The following is a 20,183-nucleotide window of genomic DNA, read 5'->3' as shown; positions in this document are numbered from 1 at the left end:
CTCTCAAGCATACTCTTTGGTTGTGGTGCACATGCTGACATTGTGAAGGGTTTAGGTTATTGTGGGAGGCTGACACAGGCTGAGTATGGACGCTTGACATGGCGTGAGTAGGGTGGGGATGGAGCCGTGGAGATGACAGTCTCCCATGTCTCCCATGCACTAGAGGTGTCCAGGGGCAAGCGATTGGTTGGGATTATCATGGGCAAACAGTCAGGGATGTCCAAAAGGCAGCATCGAAAAGGATCAAACACACAAAGCAGTCCAGGTAAACAAGGCAAAAGGCAGGTCGTGTTCCTGTTAGTCCATAACTCTGGTTACTCTGTAACTCTGGGTTATGTTCTTGTTACAGTGTAACTGTGGGTCATGTTCTCATTACTCTGCAACTCTGAGTCATGTTCCTGTTACTCTGTAACTCAGATCATGCTCTTGTTACTCTGTAACTCTGGGTCATGGTCTTGTTTCTCTGTAACTGTTGGTCATACTTTCATTACTCTGTAACTCTGGGTCATGTTCCTGTTACTCTGTAACTCATGTCATGTTCTTGTTACTCTGTAACTCTGGGTCGTGGTGTTGTTTCTCTGTAACTGTTGGTCATACTTTCATTAGTCTGTAACTCTGGATCATTACTTTGGATCATTACTACTCGTTACTGTGTAACTCAGGGTCATGGTCTCGTTACTGTGTAACTTGGGGTCATGTTCCTGTTACTCTGTAACTCAGGTCATGTTCTTGTTACTCTGTAACTGTAGTTCGTGTTTTCGTTTCTCTGTAACCGTGGGTCATGTTTTCATTACTCTGTAACTCTGGGTCATGTTCCTGTTACTCTGTAACTCATGTCATGTTCTTGTTACTCTGTAACTCTGGGTCGTGGTCTTGTTTCTCTGTAACTGTTGGTCATACTTTCATTAGTCTGTAACTCTGGATCATTACTTTGGATCATTACTACTCGTTACTGTGTAACTCAGGGTCATGGTCTCATTACTGTGTAACTTGGGGTCATGTTCCTGTTACTCTGTAACTCATGTCATGTTCTTGTTACTCTGTAACTCTGGGTCGTGGTCTTGTTTCTCTGTAACTGTTGGTCATACTTTCATTAGTCTGTAACTCTGGATCATTACTTTGGATCATTACTACTCGTTACTTTTTATCTCTGGGTCATGTTCTCATTACTGTGTAACTCGGGGTCATGGTCTCGTTACTGTTTAACTTGGGGTCATGTTCCTCTTACTCTGTAACTCAGGTCATGTTCTTGTTACTCTGTAACTGTAGTTCATGTTTTCGTTTCTCTGTAACCGTGGGTCGTGTTTTCATTACTCTGTAACTCAGGTCATGTTCTTGTTACTCTGTAACTCTGGGTCGTGGTCTGGTTTCTCTTTAACTGTGGGTCATTTTTTCATTACTATGTAATTCTGGGTCATGTTCCTGTTACTCTGTAACTCCAGGTCATGATCCCGTTACTCTATAACTCCAGGTCATGTTCCTGTTATTCTGTAACCTGGGGTCCTGTTCCCATTACTCTGTAAATCTGGGACATGTTCCTGTTTCTCTGTAACTCTGAATCATGTTCTTGTTACTCTGTAACTCTGAGTCATGTTCCTGTTACTACTAAACTGATGATCATATTCCAGTTACTCCACAACTCTGTAACTGTGGCTCATGTTCCCGTTTCTCTAGAACTGTGGGTCATATTCTTTTTACTCTGTAACTCTGGCTCATGTTCCCGTTACTCTGTAACTCTGGCTCATGTTCCCGTTTCTCTAGAACTGTGGGTCATATTCTTTTTACTCTGTAACTCTGACTCATGTTCCTGTTACTCTGTAACTCTGGGTCATGTTCACGTTTCTCTAGAACTGTGGGTCATATTCTTTTTACTCTGTAACTCTGGCTCATGTTCCCGTTACTCTGTAACTCTGGGTCATGTTCACGTTTCTCTAGAACTGTGGGTCATATTCTTTTTACTCTGTAACTTGGGGTCATGTTCTTTACTATGTAACTCTGTTTTCTTTTCATGTTATTCTGTATGTTCTGTATGGGGTCATGTTTACATAATTCTGTGTTTACGTTTAGGTTACGTCCATATTTCTTCTCTTTTGATGATGATGAAATAAACATAGGTCTCCTTTAGGAAAGTTGTGCTATTTAACAAATACATCATTTAGGGACTTGAATTAAGTGTTTAAATCCATTGTAATTTCTCATAATATGCCCAGAGTACTGCATATCCTCACTTGCTGAGTGTTGACTGCAGTATTGACAGCGGATGACAGCCAATCATAAATAATATTCATATTCTGAATAAAATGATTTCCTGGGGAAACTAGTTCAATGGGTCAATAGTTACCTGGAGAGACAAGTAAGTATGAGTATCCAATATAATGTTTTTAAGTTTGCTCTTTTTTTTCACTCTTTAATTCCTTTTCAGTATTTCAAATAAATCTGCTGAATTAAAATGTGTTTGTAATGAATCATTCAGTTGTGTAATCTTTAAAAGTATAATAAATCACAGCACTCTTGTCCTCCCACTGTGTGTCCCACTCACGATGATGTTCTGCTAGCCTTATGGTTGTGAGAACACTGCTCACCATATCGACAGCTCTTGAAGGTAACACATGCAGGAGTAATGGCTCAGAACTAGTGTATAAATCCACAGCATAGCATAATGTTTCAGGTTAATTTATGTTATAATCGAAATAATGAATTAATAAGTTTTATTATGTAACAATACATAATGTACATGGGGTCTTTATATACATTGATCAGTGATAAACCTATGGCCAAATAATTAATAATGAGTAGGTCCCCTGCCAGATAAGCCCTGACCTGTCAAGCCCAGAATGGATCTGGATCCCACACAGCCTCGAATTGAGATCTGGAGAATCTGGAGGTGGTCAGCACTTTACAAGTTCAAGGTTTCACAGCAGTACATGTCTCCTTCCATAGGTTCCCTCCTGGCTTGTATTGCTGCATAGTGCATGCTGGTGTCAAGTAAGTGATGCACATACACCTGGCCATCCACATGATGTAAAAGCAAATGTGATTCATCAGATCAGGATATGGACACAGAGAATGTGATGGACTGTGTATTCTGACACCTTCTATCAGAAGCAGCATGAGCCAACACGAATTTGATGTACAGTGATGGAAAAAGGATTCGAGAATGACACAAATACTGGTTTCCTGCTTTAGTGTGTTTAGATCTTTTTGTCAGTTGTGTTTGTGGTGTATAAGTATATAAGTATAATTACAAGCGTTTTATAAGTTTCAAAGGCTTTGTTTGACAATTACATCAAGTTCATGAAAAGAGTCAATATTTGCAGTGTTGGTCCTTTTTTTCAAGACCTCTGCAATGAGCAGTTGACCTCTCTCCTTCATAAACATTCACCAGGTAAAAACCTAAATTAAATGAAACAGAAAGGCCTTGGTCGATCTGCCGTCGGCTCATATTCTCTTAAAGTCGCCAGAGTAAACAGAGGCGATTGAGCTCATTAGTGTAACTTTCCTCCCTGGACGGCTCCCAGGATCTCTGCTTGCTGCAGACAGGTGTGGTGTTGAGTGAGGGAGAGGAGAGCAACGCTGTTACTATTTAATGGGCGTGTGGGTTGGGTTCGTTCTGATGGTGATGATGAAGGTGGTTGTGATGTTGATGATGATAAAACTGCCGGGAACCACCTACAGTAAACTGTTAATAATGCGCAGATGTGCACCAACGCAGCAAAATGAATTATGGGAAAAGGACAGGCAGGTTGAGGCCGTGTGATGTTGGCTCCTGCACACGCTCCCACACTGGAATGAGCATGTGAGTAAGGGAAGGGGGTTAGGAAACAGGCTTTTACATGTATATACAGAGCTGCCTGAAGTAATGACACACACTGCCAGTCAAATATCTTCACACATCAACACACACACACACACACAGACACACACACACACACACTCAGGACTGATACGCAGCAGTCAGGTTTTGTTTGTAGGTGCAAAACCATAAACAAACACATTAATGAGGAAATGATGACACACACACACACACACACACACACACACACACACTATTTTTAGCAGATAGGGAACCTTCATACATCCCATACGTCAGCTGTTATGAAACAGCAAGTTCAGGCTGGGTGGGTGTTTGGCAGGGAGCGTGTGTGTGTTTATGTACTCAAGGGTGTTTGGTGGAACTGTGTGAACAGGGTGACATGAAGTTCAAGGGTCCAGTGACCCCTGCGTCAGTCAATCTGAGACCATGCAGACCTCCTACTTCAGTTCCAGGGCTAGAGATCTCCCCAGTAGAAAAGACCCTGGGTCAGCAGAAGGTCTGCTAACCGTTTGGAGAGGAACTGCAGGCTGCAGTATTAGGAGCTCCATCATTCTCATACAGAGAAGGTGACACCCAGGCCCCCGGAATGTTCAGATCTAGATGACCTTGATGGACCCTGGCTGCTCTTTGGAATTATCTCTGATCTCAGGTCAGATTGAGAAGCTCACAATGTGCTTCACTGGTTTCAAATTTGTGCTGTCCCTCACAGTGATATATTCTGAGGGAGTGTGTCAATCTTTTATAGCGAATGAAACTTTCATCAGGCAGTGTATGTGTGAGGCCAGCTGCTATCGGTCTCCTCGGTGTCTCTGCTCCTCTCCTTTGTCAGTTGTGACGTGACGCCGTGTCTCATCTCGCTGTCTGGACTGAGCAGCCTGTGTCAGTCGGGTCCATCAGGATCAGTGTCATTCCTGCCCCGGCTTTTCCACCAACATCCACGCCGCTGGAGGACAAATACAGGCTCGGCACCGGCACTTCGATACTCACAATGCAACACAGCCGGCACCAAACCAGCGACACGTTCCAACAAACATCTCACAGGTTCATGTACAAGCTGCATTATAGTGATGCCGTTACCATGTTTACTGGCTGAGGCTTCGTAACAAGTCAGCATTTCAGAATGGACATAATAATTCACTCAATACATTTTTAATGTGTGTGTTATATATATTACACACACACATTAAAAATGTATTGAGTGAATTATATATATATAGACACACACGCAAACACATATGATATGGCGGTTAATAAGAATGAGACACTATTATGCTGTTATATTAATAAATATTAGCAGAGTTCTCGGTTTTTAACTGACTGAAGGAGGTTCATACTGACAGAGGTTTTAATATCACTTCTTGATTCCAGCCATTTCATCACTCCATTTGAACAACAGTTTATTGCATAACTGCTAAAGATGCCTGAATTATGCAGGACTGGATCTGTGCCTGCAGGCAGCGGCTCGGAAAACTTTACCTCAACACCCAGTATCATCTGCTGGAGAACAGGACACCCGAAACGAGCCGCTGGGGAGCAGATCGATTTCCAGCAGGTTAAAGGAGAGGAGGATGCATGATGTCCAGATGGATGGTGAGCGAAGGTCAGGACACAGGTGACCTTGACCTTTCTGATCTATAATTTGATATAAGAAGACAAAAACGATGACGGAAACTGTGAACAAAGAGTGAAAAATGAAGGGGAAGAAGGGGGAGATAAAGGAGCAGAGATGGAGCCTATTAAAGGGAGAGAGGGTGTTGAGAGAGATAAAGAGAAGGACGATGGGACAGAGGGAGGAAAAGGAGGATGTGGAAGTTTAATTAACTCCTGTGAGCTACAGAGGGGAAATACTGGGGAGGGGTGACTGTGCTCTATATTTGACCACGCAGAGAGAGTTGCTAGAATTACCTTTGCCACAGTTCGTTTTTTGAACCACCTGCGCCTCTAACATGTACACATCATAGCTTCATGAGCATTCACAAGTCAGCAACTCACAAGTTGCCCATATCATCACAAGGACAGCAGTAAAACAAGACATCTAAAAATGAAACGGCCCTTTTCAGGTTGAAGATCAAAAGGATTTCTGGGTTTAGTAGAGGAAACACTGCCACCCAGCAGCCAGGAGGAGTGACGAAAATGTGACACATGGTGGCGCCGTGTGCATCACACCCCGCAACTCAACACTAGGTGAACCCACAATGCTTTCTATCAGACAGACAGGGTTATTTAACTGATGACACAAAAGCCTTCAAAATTATTTTACAAAAGTATGACATAATATTTCATAAATAAGCAAACATTCTAAAAGGGAATTGGCCAACTGTTTGCACATTTTCTCTCTCATGTTAAGGGCCTCTACATGATTAAGTTAAGAGTGACATGAAACGTTAGAATCCAGGCCACTGAACTCTCATCAACGCTGCAGAATGACCATCTAACAAAAACTACAAATCAAAAAACTTCCAGACCAAGCAGGATAAATTCTGCTACATTAGACACCCCCCACACTCGACCCTTCTGGACTCGGGAAAAACTCCACCAAAAAACTAGAGAGAAAACAAAACAAAGGAAGAATACAGAGAGGGACCCCCTTCCAGGACAGAGAGAGCCTGCAATCGGTGTCGGCGCAGGGTTGGTGATGATTTATCCAAGAAAAGAAAAAAAAAAAGTCCAAAGTGCAGTATGGAGCATGATAGAAAGTGAAGTGAACAAAATGCATCCTCTGCTTTTAACCATCACCCTCGGTGAGCAGTGGTCAGCCATGACAGGCGCCCGGTAGCAGTGTGTGGGGACGGTGCTTTGCTCAGTGGTATCTGAACCGGCAACCTTCTGATTACGGGGCTTGCTTCCTTAACCGCTAGGCCACCATTTGAAGACCACTGCAGTGGTGGTGGTGGCTGCGGTGACCCTCTGGTACATTTCATGCCAAGTCATATCGTCAGATGTTCATTGTACTCATTGTTTTATGTACGACCTTATTCCAAAATTTGTATTTTTGCCCCTGAGATTTCTACACACAACACCCCATAATGACAGTTCTCTGACATGGACCGTCTACATGGAGTCAAGCAGTGGTGGCCTGGCGTGTAAGGAAGCTGCCCTGTAATCAGAAGGTTGCAGGTTTGAATCCGAACCGCCAAGGTGCCATTGAGCGAAGCACTGTCCCCACACACTGCTCCCCAGGCACCTGTCATGGCTGCCCACTGTTCACAATAACTTCACTTTTTTTATATATATATAGGCAGGTGTGTCTATCCAAAACAGGTCCAATCAACTGTTAGTTAAACAGATGTTATTTACAAGTATGCTGCAGAAACATCTCATGGATGATCAGGAGACAAGAGGCACCTGAGCTCAATGGCAATGGCTGTGAATACTTATGTACGTTTTTTTTTACATTTTTAATAAATTTGCCAAAACCTCAAGTAAACTTTCTTCATATTTTCATTATGGGGTGTTGTGTGTAGAACTCTGGGGGGAAATGGACTTTATTCAATTTTGGAATAAGGCTATAGCATAACAAAATGTGGAAAAAGCCCTGTGAAAGCTTTCTGGATTCATTGTATATGAGAGTAAAGAAGGATTCTTCAAACAGAAGAATTTCTGTGTTTCCATGAGGGAATCTTCAAAAGATCATCTCCATTCTTTATTTGCTAGAAAGTTAAGTGATTGTGTAACACAGCAAAGCACAGTGACACAATGAAATGTGTCCTCTGCTTTTAACTGTCACTCTTGTTGAGCAGTGGGCAGCCATGACAGGCGCCGGCGAGCAGTGTGTCGGGACGGTACTGTGCTCAGTGGCACCTTGGCGGTTCGGGATCCAAACTGGCAACCTTCAGATTACGGGTCTGTCTCCTTACAGGCTAGGCCACCACTGGAACCATTCCTGCTGGAATGAAGAATGAACGGCATTGAGGTTGGATGAAATTTCAGGCTGGGTGGGTGTTTGGCCTGATGAAATTTCTGCTACCTATACAGCACATATCCAGAAGCTACACAAAGATGTCATCATTTATGGCATTTTATAAGACACCCTTAAATCCACAGAACCTGAGTAAAAGCTATCAGGAAAGTTTAATGATCTTCTCGGTCTCATTCAGGACGGTTTGTGTCTGAGTGTGTCCCTCTGGTGAAAAGCCCCACCGCTGGAGCAGGGTGGCGCGCTGCCCCGGTGGGGTGGAGAAATACTCCCTCTGTCGAGGGGAATAGCTGTCCTCGGACCGGATGATGTCCCTGTAGGCCCAGTCCTGCCAGTGGAGGTTGAAACTCTCCAGCAACTCCACCCGCTGCTGCCGAGAGCCGACGGAGTCCACGGGAGGCGCCTGCTGCAGTTCTGCCCCCGATTCCACCCCCCGAAACACCAGCAGGGCTCTAATGGCAAACCAGCCCCCCCACCGGGGGTGGATACACACACCAAACATTTTCTGCAGGAGTGAAGAAATGCAGACAGAAACTCCTGCTGAGTGGCCACTTTATTAGGTAGAAAGAGCAAAGCATCCATTCATGAATTACTCTACCATGGTCAGAATCAGAATCGAGTATGTTTACAAACTGCCTACTGCCTAACTAAAAAAAAAAAAAAAAAAAATTGCGATATATTTGACAACTATTGCAATTTAATTTGTGATTATTCATTGTATTATTTATTATTAATATTTATACTCTACATTATAATAATATTTTACCAAATTACTAAAAACTGTAGCATTACCCCACATTGAAATATGAACTGCGCTGTGACTAGCATACCACGAGTAGAGAGCGAACATCCTTGCTTGAGTTTAAGTGGGCATGGCCTTAACACATCTGACTGGTGAGCATGTTTCTTGCTCGCCGACTGTCTCAGCCAACCCAGCATGCCTGCGTCATGCATCTTACAGCAGCAACCCTGACTTTAACCGAAGGACTAGAGTCTGGGGTTGCGAAATCATCTCATTGCGATTTATAAATAATGTTCAGCCCTATCTGAAAGTATCCAGCCAGGCAGGTGGCACTTTATTATATACCATAAACCTTGTGTAAATTACAGTGAAAATATGTCTGAATTATGCAGGATTTAGCCACTGATACAAGTATTACTATTGTCTACATCCGTCCACTTATATCATTGAATGCCTTGATCCAGCAGGGGCTCCTCACCTTTGAACCCCAAGGCTGGTTAGGAACATCACACTGCTGGTAATAGTAAGCCGCTCCAGCCACATGGGCCGCAGTTTGGGCCAAGAACTTGGGCTTCCTGTTCGGATGCATCTCATAGTCATACATTACATCCACCTCCTGTTTAGGAAAGCTCTAAAGCGAGGGACACAGATGCAAGCATCATTTTTATGAATAAATAACACAGAAGTAGATTAAACGTGGCGTAGGACAGTTGCGGTGTAGCTGTAGTGTAAATGTGAGTGCAGCGTAGTTGCAGTTCACCTGGGACACGCAGGAGCTGATGGTGTCGGACACACACTGGTCTACCGGGTCTCGGGCTGCCTCACGGCGGTGCCTCTGGAGGAAAGGGATGAAGAGCTTCTCGAACATGGCCGGCGCGCTCAGTACCACCACCGCGAGTGTATCCTCGTGGTAGGGAAGGTGGAAGGACGGCGGAAGAACCGCGTTGTACCAACCAATCTGCACAGAGAACGACAGAGGGCACAGCTGGACGCGGACCGAGACGGGACCGTATGTGCAGAACTCTGCAGCTCTTCTAAGGCGCCAACCTTCAGAGGATAAACTTCAAATCCAGAAGGCAAGAGCCTTTCACCCACAACCCGGACCACCTCATCTACATGCCCGCCGGCCGCCGCCATGTTAGAACTGGTGTATTATGGGTAATTATTTGAAATGGTTCTTTATTAATATTTTGAAAGTTTGAGTCTAGGTGCTTCTCTAACGCAAAAATTGTCCATATAAACTTTATAAGAACATTATATTGTCGTGTAAGTTGTCGCGTAATATTGTCATGTAGTCAACCGCATTTTACGGTTGACTACAAATCCCAGAGTTCGCCACTGCTTACGTAGAAATGCGTCATGACGTAGAACGCCGTGGGTCCGCGGATTTAGAAAAATGGTTCGGAGTTCCTCGCGTTTCTGTTGCTGAGTAAAGTGAGGTTTGTTAAGAAGCGCGGACTGTGGTGCGTTTTAAACGTCGCTGCTGCAGCGACGCCGTGAAACGTCACCTGTCACGGTAGGTCGTGAGATCACCTGGCCCGCAGATGACCGCCGTCACTGTCCCGTTACGGTAATGAAGCGGAATAAATGATAATGTATGTTTTCAGCAGCGATGAACTGGGATAATCAGCTGAGTTCTGCGTTGTCTGCTGCAGATGGCAGCGTGGCTAAAATGCGGGTAAGGTGGTGATGATGATGAGTTGTAGTGATGGTCAGATGAAGCTCTATGAAACAACGAGGCCTTTCAGCTGCTTGTGTTGGTTCGTTTGACGCATGTATGTTTTTTTTTGTTGCATGAAGACCCATCTTGCTACACCTGGAAGACCTTGGAAAGGAAGAGAGGGTGAGCCGAGAGACGCCGTAAGATGTAACACAGTTGAAATGTTGCTGTTTATGTGGAAGATGTCAGGCTGATTTAGATTAAACATGAAAATAGATTTGCATCCTGTGAGAGACACACCCCATGCTGCAGAATTGGACCCCCCTCTTGCCCTCAGTCCTAAAGTTCAGTGGAGTGACCTGACCGCCATACAGACCCAGCTTCAGAACCAGAACCAGGTCGGCCTTTGCGTGCGTGTATGTGAGTCACAGGATGCAGAAGTCACGTTTCTGTGAAAATGATACTGATGTATTTTTTTTAACGTTTCAGGTTATTGATTCGCTCACACAGAGCCTGCGCTCCTCAGAGAGGGACAGACAGTCACATCAGCGTCAGATTCAGGCATTACAAGGTGATCATAGAGCGAGGGGACCAGCGTCTGTCTCCGTCTCCTATGATTCATTCTTTTCTTTTTAATTCTCCTCCAGAGGAGGTCCAGCGCCTCCGGGGCCAAGCTGAGGACAGCGGGGGGAGGGCGGTCAGCCCCACCCCAGACTGGAGGCTGGAGCAGTGGAAGAGAGAAATAAGCAGAGAAGTGGACAGCCTGAGGGCCCAAGTCAACAGAGCAGTGTCACTGGGTGACCTGGAGGAGAGGTGAGAGGTCAGGGGTCAGGTCAGGGCTGCTGTGATTACAGCAGGACCAATGACAAGTTTCCAACATCTGCAGCGTTTCTCCAGTTTCAGCTCCAAGCTGCGCAGAGAGGAGCTGGAACAGCTGAGGAGGGAGATGGATCAGCTAAAGAGCAAAATGAGTAAATTTACACACACACCACACAACCAACCACACACACACACACACACACAGCACATTAATGCTCTGTGTGTGTTTGTGTGTGTGTAGTGAGACATGAGGAGGATTTGTTCCAGCAACAGTCTGAGGCTAGAGAAACACGACGGCAGTACGAACGCAGCTGCAAGGTCAAAGAATACACACACACACACACAAATATGTGAGCAATAAAGATAAGCTTCTGAATGGTGCGTGTGTGTGTGTGTGTGTGATCGTGCAGACACTGGAGAGCCTCACTGACAACTACAGAACACACACCTTTGAGCTGAGCAGGACCATCGCTCAGTACCAACATACACAGCAGGAGGTGCGCGATATCAGGTCAGTATTCACACAAACACACACACACACACACACACAACACACTTTTAAAGTTGCTGGTTCGCTCCTGCAGGGTTACTGTGTCTCAGCTGAAGGACGAGGTGAGGGGACTGATCCTGTGTGACAGGCGGACAACACCTGCTGCAGCAGAACAAAAGCCAGGTGAGCAACACGCACACACTCCCTCTCTCTCTCTTTCTCTCTCTCTCACACACAGTTAAAAGGCTGGGAGCTGTCATATCTGTGAACTGTCCCAGGAGCAGCCACATTTGTTTTTTATCCAGAGGCTGCTGCAGCAGTAGCCATGGCCACAAGCCCCCAAAGACGGGTGGTGGTCCCAGGGCTCGATTCTGAAGAGGACTTAAGCCCCACCCCCAGCCTGGGGGACGTGAGCTCTGATGATCTGGACCTCTCCTGGTTGCCTGACAGAAAGTCAGGTGAGTAGACTGTAATTGGAGCAGTGGTGGTGTCTTCTGCTGTATGAATACCTGACACCGGTTTCCTGACATTCGATTGGCGTGTTTGTCGTAGCTCATCCACAGGGTGGATCCCGACTAACAGGAAGTGACATCAGTGACTCAGGAAGTGGGCTGGACAGTAACCATGATGATGGTGGGGACAGCCCAGCTGAACTTAGTCTAAGTGACCTCTGACATTGCACTTAAAAAATGGAGGTGAGATTTTGTTTACCTGTGGGTGCTTCTGGCCACATTATGCTATATTTATGGATCATATCCCACCATGAATTACTGTAATGACCAACTGTAAACACCCTTAATTCAACAATTTACATAAAGTAGAATCAAAGTTCCACTGAGTCGATAAGTCCTGTAATGAAGTCTAATCGCCTGGAGTAGCTGCAGTGCAGTCGACTTCCAGCAGGCGGCAGAGCTGCTACTGTAACAGCAGGAAACTCTGCATATCTCTCTCGTTTAAGAGTCCCAGTACAGTCAGACATTTTTAATAATTACAAACACAACAGAAAAGTCTTATCATGTACAGTAGAACCTTATTAAACATAAACTCAACAGTTTAAATAACATTTTAAATCCAATCTTTTCTTTTACCAAAACATAAATATAATAATCATGGACATTTCATGACGTCATTTCCTGTATTCCTGTGTGCAGTTCTGCTGTGGAACATGTGTTGTGTTAATAATCGTAATTTTGTAATAATTAATAAAGAATGAAGAGTTATTTCTTATTTAAAGATTCTGGTTATGAATAAAGAATGGCTGTCCTCAGCTACCCCCTTCCCCTCGCCCAAATAATCAATGTTATAACACTCCTCCCTCGTTTTGGTTTAGCTCCACCCACCTGTGACTGACATATATGGTTATATCTACTGAGGAAGTATTTATCTGGCAAGAACAGACAGGAACGTGTAGCAACAGACTGCGGAACACTCCAGAACCTTCTCTGGGAACTGAAACACCACAACAAGGTGGAAAACAGGAACTGTATACAGAGAGCACACACACACACACACACACACACACACACACACACACACACACACCTGCTCATCAAGAAGTCCATTCCCCAGTGAGGGTTACATTACCAGCATTGAGCAACCACCAGTACAGGAAATGGTGCAACACAAACTTTAGGTAAGTTTCTCTGGCTGGTAAAAAGTGAGCATAAAAAAGGCACAAAGCTGCTTGGGTTCAGTTCTGCTGAAGGTCAAAGGTCACATAACGATCCAGACACCATTATAGAGCAGCAGGACACTGGTGTAGATCAGTTCATAAAATCCCCGACATCATCTTCACCCCCAGTGCTGAATTCTGGAATCTTCATGCGGGGACTCCATAGCCACGTTCTGGATGTAGAACATGCAAGGTCAGGCAGGTGCAGCTGCAGGCAGGCTGCATGGTGCCTAAAAGCTGTTCTGATGGCAGAAGCAGGGGATGCTGGGTAAAGGGGAGGATCTCGCACCACATCAGTAAGTGTACATGGACAAGGGCGTGTCCTCCAGCATGTCATCCTGGGAACGGGATAACACATGAGGACCAAGCAGTAGCAAAACAGCATAAAATGATCCATCACACCCACTTGACAGCATGTTTGTCTTTGTATGAATACAATGCAATAATTGGTTAGATTTTTTGGTTTTTGTAAATATGAATAATAATTTACCATGGGCAGATCCTGCAGTCGGCGGAATTCTGGTTGCTCGTTACGGTGACGGAACTTGACAAATATCAGCAGGAAGACGATGGTAGCAGAAATGACGAAGGCAGACACCAGGCTGACCACAAGAGTGTCCAGGGGGGCTTTGGAGATATTTTCTGGAGAGCACAAGGGTTAGCATGTGGAAATTATGAAATTCCAACACATGACTGTCCTCTTTTTAGATCAACATTCCACTGAGAAGATACTAATGCTGAAGAGCCCAACATTCACTAAACTCCTCCACTCAACAACATGGCAGAGAACATTCGTTCTGGAGTACAAACATCAGCAGGGACATAAGATGGGAGTTCACCAGAGAAGGTTCTTTCTGGAGTACAACCATCAGTATGGACATGAGATGGGAGCTAACCAGAGAACATTCTTTCTGTAGTAAAACCATCAGCAGGGACATGAGATGGGAGCTCACCAGAGAAGGTTCTTTCTGGAGTACAACCATCAGCAGTCCATCATGGTACAGGACCCCTAATCGTGCTACGTTACAACCAGGAGGCTCCAGACCAGGGACAAGTTCCTGACTGTTCTAATAGGCTGAGTTCCTCTTTAATTAGACCCTCTGTCTGCAGGTTCCACTCAATCAGCATCTGAACCACAAGTCCATAAATAGGTCCAAACAATCTTTCATTAACGCTAGAATAGACTTCTCTATTTCTGTTTTAATTGACATATTTTTCATTCTAATCTTTAAATTCCTTATTTCAAATTGTACTCTGCTGTAAGCCAAATTTCTGTGGACTGGGCACAACTGGCGAACACACACCGATTCCTTCAGATACTCGGTGCCACCCAGGAACAGGGGGAAGATGCCAGGCTGGTGCCAGGATTCCACTGTGGCCAAGCGCCCGAGTGTAACGACACAGTGGAATGGAGGCGAGACACAAAGGCTGTACTGTTCTGGCCAGAAGGGTGTCAATCTGACTCTGGGTCCCAACACGCCGGCGCTTCATTTCACGTTTATTACTGGGAGCTCGACATGTGATTTGTGGATCAACACTCACCATCTCCCACGTTGAGCTGAGAGGCAGGGCTCCAGTGGGCAGAGGTGCTGGGGTGGGGCTGGGTGCGGTCCTCCGCCCGGCCGGCTGTACTGGGGACAGCTGACGTCTGACGAACTGTGGCATGGACCCGTGTGGACAAGGAGCCGGTCTGCCGGCTACTGGTTGTAGCAGTCGTAGCTGTGGCTGTGGCCGAGGGTGTGGTCGTGGCCGTGGGTGCGTTTGTGGTTGTGACCGTGGGTGTGGTTGTGGCAATGGGTGTGGTCATGGGTGTGGTGATTGGCGACATGGTCGAGGAGGGGCCAGAGGAGTAAATGGTGGTGTCCAGAGGGCTCAGGAACACTGTGGTGGCATGCGGAGGGTGGGAGGTGTCCGTGGGTGGAGCCGTCCCAGTCGTGCTGATGGAGGAGGTTGTACCTATAAGAGCCACGCCCACAGAGTCAGAGTACCAGTAAAAACCATCACTCCTAATCAAACGTGGCCCTCCTGGAAATGCAGTATATAATACACTGGTGTGTGTGTCTTCTTACAGAAATGAAACCGAGAGTCTCTCACTCACACACACACACACACACACACACTCTCACATCTCCACCTGCACCAACTCTCCTTTCAGAGTGCGGCTGCGCAGGCGGCACTTCCTGCCACTGCACCAGATTGTAGCAGCTGCAGCCTCCATTACAGGAAAAAAGCTTAAAAAAAAACTCATCACACCACAGGTCACTCTCTCCTTTTCAAATGGAGAACTTCACTGAAGAACTTCTCTTGAAGTCAAAGACTGATATTTCAGAAGAAACATTTTTTTTATGCATTTTGTCTGCAGGAAGTACCTGGTCCGCTGGTAACTTCAACTATACTGGATGTGGACTGCAGCGAAATGACATCAGGAACCCCACTGGTGGCACCAGCCGTGGCATCAGTCACATGACCTCCTGCTATGGTGGGGTGTTCACCGGTGGGTTCTACCCTGCTTGGGGTCACCTGAGTGCTTTCACCTGCAGAAGAGTGATGAAGAGGATTGTGACCATCATCATAATTTCTCACTCACTTATGGAGAGATGATGAAGAGGTGACAAAGATGAACATATCTTGCACACCTCTGGAGATGGGTGTGGAGGCCATCAGCCCCACCCAATCCCACCTTTTTATTTTTGCTACTTAATGCAACAAAAAAAGTCAACCTGACCTACTGATGAGAAAATGAGACGGGCACAGCAGGATGGTGAAGGTAGAGGACTTCTGAGAGAGAAGAAGAGGCTTTAAAGGGCAGAAGTGAGAGCAGCGATGTAGTTCGGTTGGAGACTGTGGTACAGTTGAAAAGGATGGACAGGATTAGCGGGTTGTTTTGGACATGCAGAGGACGCTGAGGATGGAGCGGCCAGGCATCAGGAAAAGAGGAAGTTCTAGTAAGAGGGTTATGGATGTGGTGAGACAAGGACATGCATTCCTGACAGAATCCAGAGCCGCCTGTTAATTTAATTACAGCACGGAGATGCAGGGACCTTCACACACACACACACACACGCGCGCGTGCACACACGTACACAGTACAAACACAGGTCTTGACCCCACTGCCCCACCCCTGAAAACACAATGACGTTCCTGTTCCCCCTCCTGCATGGGTGAAGCATGAGGGCGGCTCAGGTGCGAGTGCTGCAGGCAGGGCCAGGCATGAAGAGGCCTCTGTTTCCACAGCGTCAGAACGAGAGCACAACACACACACACACACACAATCACAGCACACACAGTTTTCTTTCACAGTGTGGAGCTGCACGTGGTCTCCAACTCGGTGCATATGACTGGACAAGCGGGACATTCATAATCCGGGTTTATTATCTTTACCTCATTTCACAATCACAATTAATTATTAGTAATTCAATTGTTTTACTGGTGCTGCATGGTCATGCTGTTTTTGATGCAGGTCCCTCCTTACAGTGAGGTGATTCCTGATAGAAACAGGGCTTATAAAAATGTCCCAGTAGTCAAAACAAACCACCACCATCTTATTATTTATTCCTGCTGTGTCACTGAAGCCCACCTCCCCACTTACCAGTTACACAGACACAACACACCAGTTACAAAGACACAACACACCAGTTACACAGACACAACACATCAGTTACACAGACACAACACACCAGTTACACAGACACAACACACCAGTTACACAGACACAACACACCAGTTACACAGACACAACACACCAGTTACACAGACACAACACACCAGTTACACAGACACAACACACTAGTTACACAGACACAACACACTAGTTACACAGACACAACACACCAATTACAAAGACACAACACACCAGTTACACAGACACAACACATCAGTTACACAGACACAACACACCAGTTACACAGACACAACACACCAGTTACAAAGACACAACACACCAGTTACAAAGACACAACACACCAGTTACACAGACACAACACACCAGTTACACAGACACAACACACCAGTTACACAGACACAACACACCAGTTACACAGACACAACACACCAGTTACAAAGACACAACACACCAGTTACAAAGACACAACACACTAGTTACAAAGACACAACACACCAGTTACACAGACACAACACACCAGTTACACAGACACAACACACCAGTTACAAAGACACAACACACCAGTTACAAAGACACAACACACCAGTTACAAAGACACAACACACTAGTTACAAAGACACAACACACTAGTTACAGACACAACACACCAGTTACACAGACACAACACACTAGTTACACAAACAACATACTAATTACACAGACACAACATACCAGTTACAAAAACACAACACAGTAGTTACCCTGAGATCACTGTAAATGATGATGACCACTTTATGGTTTCTAATCAATAAGTATGATGGATGTTTTTATTTACTGTACATTGTTCTGTTAAGAAATGACTGATGAAGACTGATGATGACGATGGTAACATATTCCTGCAACACAAGAGCTGATAAACAGTGAACGCTTTTATGGATCTGGTCTGAATATTATGCGGACTGATGACAGATATGAAACTGATTCCTGTGGGAAATGAGAATCTATTGTATTATGAGGGCATGCAGAAGCTCTGGGAAAGTGAAAGTGATGTAATTAATGCAAGACAAGAATTATGATGCAGGAAACCGAGATAAACAGATAAGCAAATCAGCCGTTACGCCACAGCATCACACTGTCGCTCGTTTCAGCTCAGATTAATATTTTACGCTCCCCCAGATGGGAAGTGGGGTGTAAGGTGATGGTTTTCAGTAAATCATGCGGCTGAAATTGTTCCATCTTGAACGTGAGATAATGGTGCGGGGCATCTGGACACACCCCGAGTTCCACAATATGGGTGGTGTGATAGAGGAAGGGCTGAACAGGACTAGCAGACACGATCCACATGATTCCATTACATCTCCTTCAGGAACGTGGACCTGACCGACCAGACCTGAAACGATGCAGGATTCAGGCCCGGGTTTTCATAGCACGTCAGCTCCGGGTCTGAAGGCTCTCCCTGGCGACGCTGATGGAAGTTCATGTCTGCGGCTCCTGCGCTGCTCTTTAATTAGACGCTAATTGAAGGCCGGACTCTTTTAAAAGTGCACGTTGGGTTGAGATTCGAGTTCCTTCCCTGCGGCCAAAACTAACTCAGCTGGACGGCAACACGCACACGCACACACACGCACTGCTCCACGCAAACAGAGTTTAAAAACGAAAGTGTAAAAGCGGCCGTTACCTCCCGCGGCGGAGACGCCGAGCAGCAGAAGCATCAGCGGCAGCGGCGACTCCATGTCTGCCCGTGGATGGCGGCGAGCGCGATGGACGCGGGGAATATGGAGGATGCGGAGCCCGCTCGGCGCGTTATAAATAAACGCCACGTGTTCCGCCGGCCGCCTCGCCCCGCGTTCTGTCCGCCGTACGCCGAGCGGCGAGCGCAGGGTCCCCGCCCACGACTCCGAGCGAACGAGTCGCCGGCGAACGAGTCACTGCCGCGGCCGACTCCTTCCGAATCCGACGGGCGGCTCTCGCTATGGATGAAGCAACGTGGAAAAATATTTTAAACAGGTTACAGCAGGTTTGATTGGTTCGTTCACCTTACGTCGATGCTAAAATATTAGGCGTGACAGATCACTTCCATTTTTAAAGGTTTGGCCAGTGTTCACTTTTTAGAATCAGAATCGTATTTATTGGCCAAGTAAGTGCCAGCACATACAAGGAATTTGATTCCGGTAGATGGTGTCTCTCAAGTACAGAGTAGAAAAAACCAACAACAACAACAATATATATATTTTCTACAGCGTATGCATGTTTTTTCTCATTACAGTACTTAAAAAATATCAGTTTGCTTTTTTTTTTTTAAAGTAAGCTGTCTAATTTATGCTTATCAGTATATATTTTTTACTTGGATTTGCTGTAACCATCACAAGACTAGCATTGAAATTAATTACAGAAATTGTGCCTTAAGATTATTTTTTTCTCCAAAATCTTTATCTTTATTGTTTATTAAGATAAAACATGTGACATACAATGAAGACTGTAGAACACTGCACGAGTAAAACACAAATGCTTGCTAGTATTTCATACACTCAGTTATCCCCAGTCTCTTCAGACAGATGTATATTTTGGATTGATTCTATAAATGGTTGACATTTACATTTTTTCAAAGACTTCTTGTTTCCCGTTTATTTTTTTCATTTGGAAGGCCTGATAACATTTGCATTGTCCATAGAGTGATTTTAGGTCTATTTGTCCTCTTCTTTTTGCATTTAACAGACTGAGGTCCATCAGTGACCACTTATTATATTCATGCTGGTCTGGGTACAACCCAAGTAGAAAATGGCTCCAATGGGACTGGCGTAGATATCTTACATTTACATTTACATTTAAGGCATTTGGCAGACGCCCTTATCCAGAGCGACTTACAACGTGCTTTCAAGTTACCATCGATGAAGTGATCAGTTCTGGTTCATTAGGACCCCCAACTATGAATAAAATCTTTTTATTCACTCTTGTTATAGATTATGTACATAAGTTAGACAATATGAACATTACAAGTTAATCTAAATGTTCTCTAAAGAGGAAGGTCTTGAGCTGCCGTTGGGGTGGTAGTAGCCTAGTGGGTAACACACTCGCCTATGAACCAGAAGACCCAGGTTCAAATCCCACTTACTACCATTGTGTCCCTGAGCAAGACACTTAACCCTAAGTTGCTCCAGGGGGACTGTCCCCTGAAACTCGCTCTGGATAAGGGCGTCTGAAAAATGCCGTAAATGTAAATGTAAAATGTAAAATACTCAGTGACTGAGCTGTTCTGAAAGGGGTAGTTCATTCCACCACCGAGGGGCCAAGACTGAAAAGAGTCCAGATGAATATCTTCCTTTTACCTTTAGCGATGGAGGGACCGGGCGAGCAGGCGATATCTTCTCCCATTATTACTACAATAATATTATTATTATATTATAATAATATTATTATTACAAAAGACCAGAAGGGGGCGCGGAAACACTTTATATTTTTCGAACCAAGA

The 20,183-nt window shown here is 45.2% G+C and overlaps 3 protein-coding genes across 5 annotated transcripts; 1 reads left to right on the top strand and 2 right to left on the bottom strand.

Moving 5' to 3' along the window:
• Window positions 1-7,595: 7,595 nt before the first annotated feature.
• Window positions 7,596-9,611, bottom strand: mmachc (metabolism of cobalamin associated C). Its single transcript, XM_028962728.1, has 4 exons — window positions 9,520-9,611; window positions 9,233-9,430; window positions 8,951-9,103; window positions 7,596-8,235 (listed from the first exon to the last, which is right to left on the bottom strand). Exons 1-4 carry the CDS (start codon window positions 9,607-9,609, stop codon window positions 7,876-7,878), a joined length of 801 nt encoding a protein of 266 aa, XP_028818561.1. The 5' UTR covers window positions 9,610-9,611; the 3' UTR covers window positions 7,596-7,875.
• On the top strand, window positions 9,201-12,720 carry LOC114769573 (uncharacterized). Of its 2 annotated transcripts, none has more exons than XM_028962724.1 (12): window positions 9,201-9,988; window positions 10,083-10,150; window positions 10,273-10,315; window positions 10,409-10,530; window positions 10,622-10,703; window positions 10,780-10,945; window positions 11,030-11,103; window positions 11,193-11,269; window positions 11,362-11,462; window positions 11,536-11,624; window positions 11,747-11,899; window positions 11,994-12,720. In XM_028962724.1, the coding sequence occupies exons 2-12, from the start codon at window positions 10,085-10,087 to the stop codon at window positions 12,113-12,115; spliced, it is 1,095 nt and encodes a 364-aa protein (XP_028818557.1). In that variant the 5' UTR covers window positions 9,201-9,988; window positions 10,083-10,084; the 3' UTR covers window positions 12,116-12,720. The 2 variants fall into 2 exon arrangements, with proteins under 2 accessions (XP_028818557.1, XP_028818556.1); XM_028962723.1 differs by having other exon boundaries at window positions 10,080-10,150.
• On the bottom strand, window positions 12,408-18,643 carry LOC114769574 (cell wall integrity and stress response component 4-like). 2 transcript variants are annotated; one of them, XM_028962725.1, is made up of 5 exons: window positions 18,393-18,643; window positions 15,483-15,647; window positions 14,656-15,069; window positions 13,604-13,755; window positions 12,408-13,451 (listed from the first exon to the last, which is right to left on the bottom strand). In XM_028962725.1, exons 1-5 carry the CDS (start codon window positions 18,445-18,447, stop codon window positions 13,407-13,409), a joined length of 831 nt encoding a protein of 276 aa, XP_028818558.1. In that variant the 5' UTR covers window positions 18,448-18,643; the 3' UTR covers window positions 12,408-13,406. The 2 variants fall into 2 exon arrangements, with proteins under 2 accessions (XP_028818558.1, XP_028818559.1); XM_028962726.1 differs by having other exon boundaries at window positions 12,408-13,355.
• Window positions 18,644-20,183: the final 1,540 nt, after the last annotated feature.

Source organism: Denticeps clupeoides, chromosome 19 (assembly GCF_900700375.1).
Source record: "Denticeps clupeoides chromosome 19, fDenClu1.1, whole genome shotgun sequence".
Taxonomy (NCBI): Eukaryota; Metazoa; Chordata; class Actinopteri; order Clupeiformes; family Denticipitidae; genus Denticeps; species Denticeps clupeoides.
The sequence above is the reverse complement of the archived record's forward strand: the minus strand, read 5'-3'. Positions and strand labels throughout refer to the sequence as shown.